The 11,818-nt window shown below is 52.1% G+C and overlaps 1 protein-coding gene across 1 annotated transcript; it reads right to left on the bottom strand.

The window, feature by feature from the left end:
• Positions 1–4,407: 4,407 nt before the first annotated feature.
• Positions 4,408–5,638, bottom strand: Cldn3 (claudin 3). Its single transcript, XM_004630428.2, has one exon. The coding sequence runs from the start codon at positions 5,373–5,375 to the stop codon at positions 4,713–4,715; it is 663 nt and encodes a 220-aa protein (XP_004630485.1). The 5' UTR covers positions 5,376–5,638; the 3' UTR covers positions 4,408–4,712.
• Between the last annotated feature and the right edge of the window lie 6,180 nt (positions 5,639–11,818).

Genomic DNA, 11,818 nt, shown 5'->3' with positions numbered 1-11,818 from the left:
GTAGTAGCCCAGGCTGGCCTTGAACCTTCAGGTGATCCTCTGCCTCAGCCTCCCCAGGGCTGGGATTACAGGCATGCCCCACCATACCCGGCTCTTGCTAGTTTCTTTACAGCTCTGTAGGGTGACCCTGTCTTGGCGTGGTGACCTTTCCTGGAGCTCTGGTGGGAGGGAAAGAAGAAAGGAAAGTACTGTTTGTCCTTCTGGGCCGCCACACACCTCAACGCGCCCACAATGGACGCTGTGTTTGCTTGAGAAAGCACTTGGCTTCCATCTGGGCAGGAGGAAGAGCTCAAACAGGTATGGCAGGACTGAAGTGGCCTGCAGCACAGAGGGTGGGGTGGGACAGAGCCCCAGCTTGGCTGAGGAGGGACAGGGCGGTGGATTTAAAGAAGCCCAGGGAGTTTACACCGCCAACCCAGGTCCCCAGGGAGAATATAGGCCAGCTGGGTTAAGACGGCGATGCACGCTAATTAGGCTCTCATCGTGTGCTTAACTCGGGGTTGGCCCCCTTCACACCGCCCTATTCCATCGAAACTGCTGACCAGCATCCTCTGCAGTCTGTTCTGGGCCCTGACCCGGGGATGCACGTGGCCCACAGGGAAGGGGGACAGGGAGCAAAGGCCATCAAAGGCAAGGTGAGCTGTGTGTCGTTGGCAGAGCATGGAAGTTGCTGAGCTCAAACTTTCGCTCCTCCTGCTTCAGCCTCCCAGAGCTGGGATGACAGGAGTGCAATGTCAAGCCCAGTTTGGGTCATGTTTTTTGGACAGAATGCCTTGATCTATTTTAAGGACTTCTGAGTCCCCTCCCCTGGGACCCTTCCCAGCTGTGGTCTCTAGCACCCTGCACTTATCCAGGACTCTGGGACTGCAGAGAGCTTTAGGATGGGCCGTGAGGCCAGGAGGAGGTGCGTGCAAATTGGAGGTCACCCCTGTCCTCTCGGGTGCTGAGCCCACACCCCTTCCCAGGATCCACCCCCATACTCCCCACACCTGTTACTTATTTTCTTTCCTTTGCCTGGAAGAGAGTGGGGTCCCTGATTGCATGTGGCCCTGTTACCAAGACGGGAGCCCAGGGTTCCAGGGGAAACTAGTAGCTTCTGTTCGGAGTATATGACATGTGATTTTTTAAAGACAGGTGAATGTTTAAATAAAAATCATAGTAAGACGCATTGCCATGAGTCCCCCTCAAAATGCTTCTGCTTCCTTTGGTTTTGCCACTTTCAGAAGCAGTTCTGGGAGTCCGTTTCCCAAGTGCGCACTCTCTTTTTCGTTTTTTAAATTTTTTTTTCATTTTTTCAGGCAGGGTCCGGCTATGCTGTGCAGGCTGGCTTTGAACTATGTAGCCCAGGCTGGCTTCCAACTAGCAGCCATCTTTCTGTCTTAGTCTCCCAACTCCTGGGACTATAGCCGTGCCCACCACACCCGGCGTTCCTGAGTACCTTTATGAGGTGTGATCAAAAATATAGTGAATGCTGTTGCCAAGTGCCATCCAATGGAAAGGCAGATGGTAGGAACACAGTGGTGTGGCTCCACACACCTTATTTACTGCATCTGGCACTGTGCCACTTCACATGCTTCCCTAAAGAAAAAAATGATCATGAAAGGAAAATCTGGGGGCTGGCGAGATGGCTCAGTAGTCTAAAGCACCTACTTAGAACAAGCTTAGCAAAGCACAGGGACCGCGGTTCAATCCCCCAGCACCACATGCCAGCCAGCCCCGCCCCCTGGTGGGCTGAGCTGGCCACACACACACACACACACAAATAAATAAATAAAAAAAAATTTAAAAAAAAAGAAAATCTGTTAAATCTATTCACAACATCAAGGTAGCCACGACAGTGCTACTAAAGACAGTTAGGAAAGAGGACCTGCAGAACTGCTGCAGAAAGCAGCCAGAAGGATGGGCTAAGTGCGTTCAAAGTGTGTGTGGGACAGTAGGTCTTTTGTGTCGTAAACTTTTAGATTCTCTGCATTTGTTCTATCCCACTGTGTTGCATTTGCTGATGGGCCCAGGCATCCAAATAGGAATAGGCAGGCGTTGAAGGCAGTGTGGCATGCACTCGAAGAACCGGCTACCTGGGGAGTTTTCACCCTTCAGATAACCGGGGGCCTCTCTAAGCTCAGTCAGCTGCCCACTCAGCTTTCCTGAGAGCTACAAGTGACCAGGTTAGGCCACACTTACTATTAATAGCAACCCGCTTCCTCCCTTCCATGGGTCATCAGGGTGACAACATGCTGGCATTCCTTAACCAAGGGAATTTTTCTGGAGTTAAGTGTTTTCCTAAAACATCTAAAGTGGGCGTGGCAGCCCATGTTTGTAATCTAGCACTGGGGAGCCTGAGGCAGGAGGATTCCTGGGAACTCCAAGCCAGTCTGGACTACATGGTGAGTGCAAGGCCAGACTAAACTGCATATTGAGACCCTGGGCTTACAGACATGAGCCACCGGCCTGTCCTGTGTTATTAGTTTTTTGAGACAGGGTCTCACTATGTAATTCAGGCCTTGATTTTGTTGTGATCCTCCTGTCTCAGCCTCTTGAGTACTGAGATTACAGGTGTTTGCCAACTTCCCGGCTGCCTGACGGACTGTAGCCTTGGACATTGTGGCCACCACCCACCTCCTTGAAACTCTTTTCTCCCTTTTGCTTTCTACCCTGACTTCATTCTTCTCCAGTTTCCATTGTGGTCTTCATGGTTACGACTCAACTTTGCCAGGTCTCTGCCTCTTCTCTTCTCCTTCCTGCATGTCCCTACTCAGATGTCCCAGAGTTTTGCCACTATCAGCCTGCTGCAAATGGAAGCTGCCAGCTCCCCGAGAAGAGATTTTGGCAAATGTCCTGTCTGCTTCTTGTACTATGGATAACCACTAAGAAGATAACAATGTACAATGTACTGATTATCGAAACTGTCCTATTATTAAGCTTTGAAACTGTCTCATTCATATTTATTTCTCAATAAAATAAAAAATAAAAGATTTTGCTAAATGGCATCACCATCGATCAGTGGCCTGGAAAAGTTCTGCACAGTGGTGGACAGCCTGTGGCACACATGCCTCGGTGGGCTATTTGTATCCCTGAAAGCTCAAAGAGGTGCCAGGTGTGGCACCTGCCTGTAATCCCAGCACTCTGGAGGCTGAAGCAGGATTGTTACAAGTTCACAGCCAGCCTGGGCTACATAGTGAGTTCAAGGCTAGTCTGAATTATAGAGTGAGACTCTGAAACAAAACAAAACAAAACAAAACAAAACAAAACAAAACAAAAAGACAACAAACAAACGAACAAAGCACCACCACCACCACCACCACCAGGAACAAAGAAATAAACCTCTGGAAGGCCTGCCATCACTGGTACATCTTCCTTTCTCACTTTGTGCTTCTGAAAGCTCTCAAGCAAATCACCTGAATCCTGATTTTTTTTTCCTAGTACTGGAGATTGAACCTAGGAAATGTCAAGACTTGCCCCAGCTCTCTTACTTTTTAAATTTTTTATTTAATTTTGAGACAGCGTCTCCACACATTGCCTGGGGTGGCCACTAACTTCAGATCCTCCTGCCTCAGCCTCCTTAGTAATATCACAGACCTGTGCCACCACACCTGGCTCAAGCACCCTACCCCTCAGTACTGTAGATTGAATCCATGGCTCCACACTGACCTAGGGGCTTTTTTTATTTTTAATTTTGAGATGGAATTTGCCATCTTCCTGACTCAGCCCCCTTGGTAGGAGGACCACAGACCTGTACCACTCCACCTGGCTGAATCTTGCTTTCTTTGTCTCCTGTCTCAGTGCTGCCTCACAGGGATAGCTGGGTACTTCTTAGAAGCCTCTGGCCTTTCTGAGCTCAGACATTACCCTCCTTCCCTCAGAGAAGCAAACTTCTCAACAGTGCTTACTCCTACCCCTTCTGAGACTCCTTCGGGAGTCCTCCCCTTCTCTCATTGAGGGTCTCAGGAGGGAAGTGGGGCCCTCTCTTCTCCAGGTGAGCAGGTTTGCACTAGCTCTCCTTCGATGGTGTGCTTTGTCTGAATACCAGACCTCTTTGTTTTCCTTCTCCGCATATGAAATCACAGTATGGGAGCCTGCTCTTTCACAAGGCTCCCACACGGAGCCTGGGAATGCCGCTGCAGTCGCGAGAATCCGAGGTCTCTGCTCAAAAGATGGCACAGACAGGAGGCCAGGGGCCCCGCCACCTCCCCAGCCTCCCCCAGCCATGCGTGCCACGTGCTCCTGCCTGGCTCGGCCTCACGAGCTCCCCGCATCCCCATGCATGTGCGAGGGACCACCTGGCCTCAGTCTGCACCCCTGTCCTGACTGAACTTCCGTGCTGTTCTAAATTCTGTTCAGCAACCAGAGAAGTACCAAGCCCAGGGCAACCCCTGAGGGTGCGTTCCGCAGGGAGGTAGAGGCACCCGGTGATTGCAAAAAACAAAAGGCTTTTATTGCAAAATAAGAAATGGCCCTTTTCATGGTTGCCGGTCCCTGCCCACCGCGGGCTTGGGGGTCACGGCCGAAGGGGCTGGCAAGTATCTGGCGGCCACCTCATCCTGGGACCAGAGAAGGATGAGGTCTCCATATTCATGCGGGTCGGTGCCTTCAGCTCCCTGGCCTGCAGCGGGGTGGTGTATGGAGAAGTAGGGAGCAGGACGGGTCTCCCAGTCCAGCAAGTAACTGCCCGGCGTCCGGGTCTCCGAGGTAGGCGCTCGGCCTCCCCTGCCTGCTCACACGTAGTCCCGGCGGTCGTAAGTGGTGCTCGTGCCGGCGCCGGGTCCGATGGAGCGCGGCGCAGAGTAGACGATCTTGGAGGGCGCATACTTCTCCTGGCTGGGGGGGCAGGAACAGCAGAGCAGCGAGCCCCCGAGCAGCAGTAGCGCGGCGGCTGCCCAGCCCACGTACAGGCTCGCGCCCAGCTCGCGCTTCTGCGACTCGGGCACCAGGGGGCTGTAGAAATCCCGGATGATAGAGTTGGCCGACCACGACACGGGGATCAGGGTGAGCAAGGAGGACAGCAGGAGCACCGCACCTGCCGAGATGGTGATTTTGGCCTTCATCGTGTCGTTCTCCACGCAGTTGGTGCACTGGGCGCCCACGAGTGCCACGAGGAGCCCGAAGGCAATGAGCACAATGGCTACGACCATGAGCGCGCGGGCCGCCTGCAGGTCCTGCGACAGGGCCAGCATCGAGTCGTACATCTTGCACTGCATCTGGCCGGTGCTCTGCACCACGCAGTTCATCCAAAGGCCCTCCCAGATGGTCTGCGCCGTGACGATGTTGCTGCCGATGAAGGCCGTCACGCGCCACATGGGCAGCGCGCAACACAGGATGGTGCACACCCAGCCCAGCACAGCCAGCGCCGAGCCGGTGATCTCCAGGCCCATGGACATGGTTGCTGCACCTCCACCGGGCGGCCGCGGGGCCCGGGACTCACAGTCCAGGGACGACGCCGCGATACGCGGCTGCTCTGGGGCGCACGGACGGCGCGCGGACGGCTCGGCTCTGCGCCCGCCGCGGCAGCTCCTTGGCACCTGTGGCGACTCGGCGGGCCGACGGCGGCGACTGCGCGGTCCCTAGGCTGAGGCTGGGTGGACTTAGCTAGGTGTCCAGCGTTGCCTGGGCGGGAAGGGCGGGCTCCGGGACAGTGACGTGGACCCTCCTACCTTTCGCGTGCGGCTGGGGTGGAGTGAAGGCGGGGCTGGGGGGAGGGGAGGAGAGGAAAGAGGAGGGGGAGGGAGGGGAGGATTACGGAGGGGAGGTAGGAGCCGATGTCTGCTGATACTGCGCCCCTCCTACCCCGGCTGGATCTTCGTCTCCAACGATTCCCTTGGCCGTGGGAAGGGAAGGGGTGCTTTAGCGGTTTGGGGTGCAGGTCACAAACTGTTTGACAACCCCCCCTCCTCTGTCCTCTCTGCTTCAGAGTCGGCGCCCCCAGCGCTGGCGGCGTGGGAGGGGGCGCGGCCAAGTCCGTGGGACGCTGGCCTGGGAGGAGCGCGGGGCGGGGCGCGGCTGGAGCTGCGCACCTGCTGCGGTCCCTGCGGCCTCCTCCCGGCTGGTGGGCTTGGGCGCGGGAGCCACGGCCGGCCGGAGAGGGACCTGGAGCGCCCCGGTGACCCGCACTGAGCTCAGGTTCACCCCCAGCGCTGGCAGGGAGCCCAGATGCCTTTAAGGTGCTTTCCTGTCCCCTCCCCTCGGAATACCGACTGCCCTCCCTGCGGGCCCGAGAGAGCACCAGCTCCACTTCATGAAGCTCTGGCGACAGAAACCTGGTCCCGCAGAAACAAGTCAAAGCCCTGCACAGCCCGCGGCCTCACTGGGCCTTCCTTGCCAGGCGCAGTCCCTCGGAGCTGCCCTGGGCTGTCCAGGTCCCAGCCACCAGGCTGCCCACCCACGACCTCACCGCCTCTCACTGCAGTGCAAGGCTCTCCTGGCGCTTGTCCCCGAGGGCCAAATGCACCCAGCTCAGGCTGCCGCGTTCCTGTTCCCTCTATTTGCTGTTCCCTCTACAAGGGACACTCTTGCGGATGTTCATATAGCTTATTCCTGACCCCTTCAGGTTCCTTTACCCACTGAGGCCTCCCGAAGCATTCTAGTTAAAACTATAGTTTCTAGCTGAGCGTGGTAGCATACCCTGGGAAGCCAAGACAGGAAGATTGCAAATTCCAGTCCAGTCAGGACAATCTATTTATTTGGACCCTGTGTCAAAGTAGATAAAGGGCTGGAGATTCAGCTTAGTGGAAAAGCCCTGGGTTTAATCACAGCTTCTTTACACTGCAGTGGCCAGTCCTTTTTTATACTATATATTCTGCTTGTGGTTTTTTTTTTTCAGAACCGGCGATTGAACGCAGGCCCTTGCGCCCCTGCGTGGTGTTACTGCCATCAGACTTACTCTCTATTTTTCATATTTATTTTTAGATGTTTATTTCTCTGTTCAGTTTTTCTTCTCCATTGGGACGTCCAGAATGTCCTAAGGTGGGCAAAGACATTCGTTGGTCTTATTAACCTCTACTAGAAAGCAAGAGCTCGTCAGGTGTGGTGGCACATAGCCATACTCCAAGCCCTCAGGAGGCTAGGCAGGAGGAGGAGTGCCACAAGCTCAGCTCCAGCCTGGGCTACATTGTGAGTTTAAGACTAGCCTGAACTATACAGAGAAACCCTGTCTCAAAACCAACCAAAAAAACCAAACCAAAACAAAACACAGAATAAAACAAATGGAGAACTCCTCCAGTAAAGTGGAAGATTTTCTTGAACTGAGTCTTGGGGACTATTTCTAGTTTGTCTCCCACCTCCAACTCCTAGGCAGAGGGCCACACCTTCTCCCATGCCCGGCCCTGGAGAGGCAGAAGTTGCAGGTAAACAGGACCATGGAAACTAGGGTCTAGCTTTTTGCAGGGCCAAAGGTCGTGGGCTGGGCTGGGAGTGCCAGGCTGAAGGGCCCAGCTAGTGCTGGGTGGGGGCGGCTCTGAAGTTCAGGTGGCCCAGGTACCTCTTGGTGGACTGCTGGCCACCACAGTTTCCTGGTTAGTGGGTGTGGCTTTGATCAGAAGAAGAGGTAGCAGCCCCAGGCAGTGTGCTAAGGATTGAGGCCACATTATTTTGGCCACTGAGCTTCACTTCTAGCCTTTTATTTATTTTTCATTTTGAGACAGGGTCTTGATAGGTTACTGGATTGCCCAGGCTGGGCATGCCGGAATGCTAGGATGACAGGCACTCACCATCAAGCCCTGCTGAGTGCTGACTCTTACTGCGTGGGGAAAGTCACGTTGTCTCTGTGTCTCTCTTAACTCCACTTCCTCCCATGTAAAGGGAAGAAAATGTTGTCTGCAATGTGTGTGTGACTCACCTTCCAGGGCTGCAGAGAGAACAGCCAGATGCACAGAGAGATGGTGTGGGGACAGTGGCTGGGTCAGGAGGTCCTGAGTAAGTCCTTTCTTTGTGGGAGCCTGAAGTGCCTTCATTGCATCCTGGGCCGGGGGCTGGGCCACAGAAGTTTGGACCCTGCTGAAACTGACCTGCCTGGCAGATAGGACGAACCTGTGTGCCCAGGGGCCAAACTTCAGGTCTTCTGCAAATAAGACTTTGGCTTGGGGCAAACAGTGCGCCAATCAGCTTTGAGCTCAACCGATGCCAGGGAGCTCAGCAATAGACACATGGCCCCATTGGGAAATTGGCAAAGGGAATCAAAATCAGGGACACATGCTGCCTGCCATCTCAGAGTGCCTGCTGTCAGAGACATAGCAAGTGTCCCACGGGGATGTGGAGTAAACGGAACCCTTGGCTACAGTTGGTGGGAATGTAAATCAGGGCAGCCACCATGGAAACATCCTGAGGCTCCTCTATAGTTAAAAACAGAGCTACAGTGCATTCAGCAAGCCCCCTCCTGGATATATATCCAGAAGGGAGGACATCAAAGAGACATCCGCACACATATCTGTTGCACCACAGGTCACAACAGCCAAGCATGTGGCGCATGGCTAGACAGATTGTGTACCCGGGTACAATGGAATACGGCACAGCCATCAGAAGGATAAAGCCAGGGCCAGCCAGATAGCTCAGTGGACTAAAGCACCTGCTGACTGGGATTCAATACCTGGCATGCCATGCCAGCCCCGCCCCCGCGGTGCACGGAGACTGCGAATGAGACTGGGTTTGGTGGCTCCCAACTGTAATCCCAGCACTTGGGAGGCTGAAAAGAGGAGGATCACTACTAGTTTGATCTATGTAGTAAAACCCTGTACTAAATACATTAAACAAAAAGGATAAAGTCTGCCTGTCCTTTGGGACACTGATGGCCCTGGGGGACATTATCTTGAGTGAAATAAGCCAAGCACAGAAAGACAAATAGTACATGATCTCTTTTTTTTTTTTTTTTTTTTTTTTTTTTTTTTTTTTTTTTTTTTTTTTGCAGAACCGGGGATTGAACTCAGGTCCTTGAGCTTGCCAGGGTGGCGCTTATTCCATTGAGCCATCTCCCCGGCCCTCATGATCTCGTATATTGAATCTAAAACAGTTGATCTCATAGAAGTTGAGAGAATAGTGTTTTTCAGAGAATGGGGAGATGGAAGGTATGTGAGGGTAGAGAGAGGCGGGTCACCAGGTGCTGAGTTATGGTTAGATGGGAGAGGTACACTTTCGGTACCGACCTGGTACCTCTTTTGTGAAGGGGCAGCTAAGAAGACTCAGGCATTTGTTGTGACCAACTAAAAGCCCAAAGAAGGAGTCAAAAGATCCTATTCAGTTGCAGGAGGCAGGAGAGGATGGTTCTGTGATGCAGTGAAAGATTGGAGGCACGCACTGCTTAGTAAACTCACGAAAGCCTACTGTGAGTGACAAGTTGTCAATGATGTAGATCAGATTCCAATTTCAGGGGCAGCCAATCAGTGAAGCTGACACACCTGTGCGGTTGGCAATGGAGGGCGAAGGTACACTGGATGAGCTCCAGCAGCTGACGGGAGGTGTCTATTAAAAAGGGAACCTGCCACAACTCTACTCCAGAACTCTATTCTTACAGACCAAGAATACATTCTGAGTTAAAAATTGCAATTTGCCTGGCAAGTGCAAGAGCCTGAGTTCAATCCCCAGTTTCACCAAAAAAAAAAAAAAAAAGAAAAAGAAAAAAAAAAGAAAAGAAAACAGAGAAGTGCAATTTGGTCCTGACTGCTACAGCATAGTTTTCCTTTCTTTTTTCTTTTTTTTTTGGGGGAGGGGGGAAATGGGGATTGAACTCAGACCCTTGTGCTGGCCAGGGAAACACTTATTCCACTGAGCCATCTCCCCAGCCCCTTAGCATAGTTTTCTTTATTCTTTCCTATTCCTTTGTTGTATATAAAGTATGTAGGGTATGTTCACAAGCCTATTGTTTTTTATTATTATTTTATTTTTGTATTTTTTAGGGAAGGGTCTACAGGGTGTTCAGGGTCTCACTATTAGATGACTCATAGTGATGCACCTGTTTACAGCCTCCCAAGAGCTGGGATTACAGGTGCGCGCCATCACACCCAGTCTCAATTGCCTCTCAGCATGCCTTGGGGGTGGGGCTGGCTCGGCAGGCCCAGGGATTGTGCTTTAATCCACTGAACTATTTTTTTTTTTTTTAACTAAATGGCCAACAATATATTTTGGTTGACATCAAATGGAGATGGGATGGGGAATTATTGGTTCTGTGAAAATAATGCCCTTTTCCCTTTGGCAGCAGGCTCAGCAGTTCTTATCGTTATATTCCTGTAAGTAATTCTGTTCTCACTGTTTTAACTGAAAAGACAACAACATAAAAATCTTTCGAGGGCTGACCAGAGAGCTCAGCGGATTAGTGTCTGCTTAGGCAGATGCAGGGGTTCAATCCCCAGCGTGCCCTGTTGGCCTTGGCCCCAATGCACAAGTGCACAATGACTGGTGACTGAGTCTGGGCCAGTAATCCCAGTGCTTGTGAGGCTGACAAACAGGAGGATCACTACGAGTCTGATCTGTGTAGTGAGACCCTGTAGACCCTGTACTAAATGAATAAAAAAATCCTTGTGTATTTTGTTTGATTGGATAATTTTAAGATTTTTTCATTCATCATTGCAAAACCAAAGACAATTTTTTTTTTGGTTTGCATTTAGTGCAGGGTATACAGGGTCTCGCTACACAGATCAGACTCATAGTGATCCTCCTGTTTTCAACCTTTCAAGTGCTGGGATTACAGGCGTGCGCCACCACATCCAGTCTCAGTTGCCCATCTCAGCATGTCACAGCATGTGGTGCTGGGAATCAAAACCCAGTCCCTGCACTTTGCCTAAACAGGCACTTTAGTCCACTGAGCCATCTGGCTGGCTCTTCCAGGGACAATTTTTTTTTTTTTCCAAGTACTGGAGATTGAACTCAGGACCTTGTGCTTGCTAGGCAAGTGCTTATTCTACTGAGCTATCTCCCCGGGCCCACCTCCTGTATTTTCAACCTCCCAAGCGCTGGAATTACAGGAGTGCACCACCACACCCAGTCTCAATCACTGGAGCGCCATGCCGGGAATCAAACCCTGGGTGCTTTAATCCTCTGAGCTATCTGGCTGGCAAGATATGTTCTATTTTCATTCAATATACAAATAACTTTCTATAATATCCCAGGGCAAACTGGCGAATTGGCAGTCTGATTAGGGGTGTCCCCTCAGAGACCAACGGCCTGGTGGCATCAGCAGAGTGTCCGGGTTCACAGTGCAGCTTGTGGCTCATGTCTATCCTGCAAGTGGCCCCTCCTGCACATCATGACTGGGCGATCTCGGAGATGACAGGGGCGAGGAATCTTCTGGGCCCTTAGGAAATCTCATCCGCTTTTCCTGCTCGATGGTCTCTTTGGCAGGTGGGGTGTTCTCCTGCATCTCTGTCTCTTCAGCTCGGTCTTATTGAAGCTGGTGATTTCCTCCGTCTGGTTCAGCTGCCATTTTATTAAAGCAATCCGATGTGTCTCGCTCCGAGCCTGAGCTCCTGGGGCTCCACTCGCATTGCTCCAGCAAGAGACCGACTACAGTTCTCATACTGTCTACTTTTAAAAAGCTGTAATAGTCCAGGCTTGCTGGCGCAGGCCTGTAATCCCAGCACCCTGCAGGCTGAGGCAGGAGGATCACCGAACTGCAAGGCCAGCCTGGGCTACATACTGAGGCCCTCTCTTGCTACACAGAGGAATGGCATAAGGGCACCTGCTGAGGGGCACAGGGGTGTGTGTGTGTGTGTGTGTGTGTGTGTGTTCCACAACTGATAGTGCTATGGTTATGTAACTGCAGATGCACTAACCACTGGATTGTGTAATTTGAATTTTATTTATTTATTTATTTATTTATTTTTGCAGAACCGGGGATTGA

The sequence above is a fragment of the Octodon degus genome, unplaced genomic scaffold (genome assembly GCF_000260255.1).
Source record: "Octodon degus isolate 3935 unplaced genomic scaffold, OctDeg1.0 scaffold00035, whole genome shotgun sequence".
Lineage (NCBI taxonomy): Eukaryota > Metazoa > Chordata > Mammalia > Rodentia > Octodontidae > Octodon > Octodon degus.
Note: the sequence above shows the minus strand (reverse complement) of the source record. Positions and strands in the feature narration are given on the sequence as shown.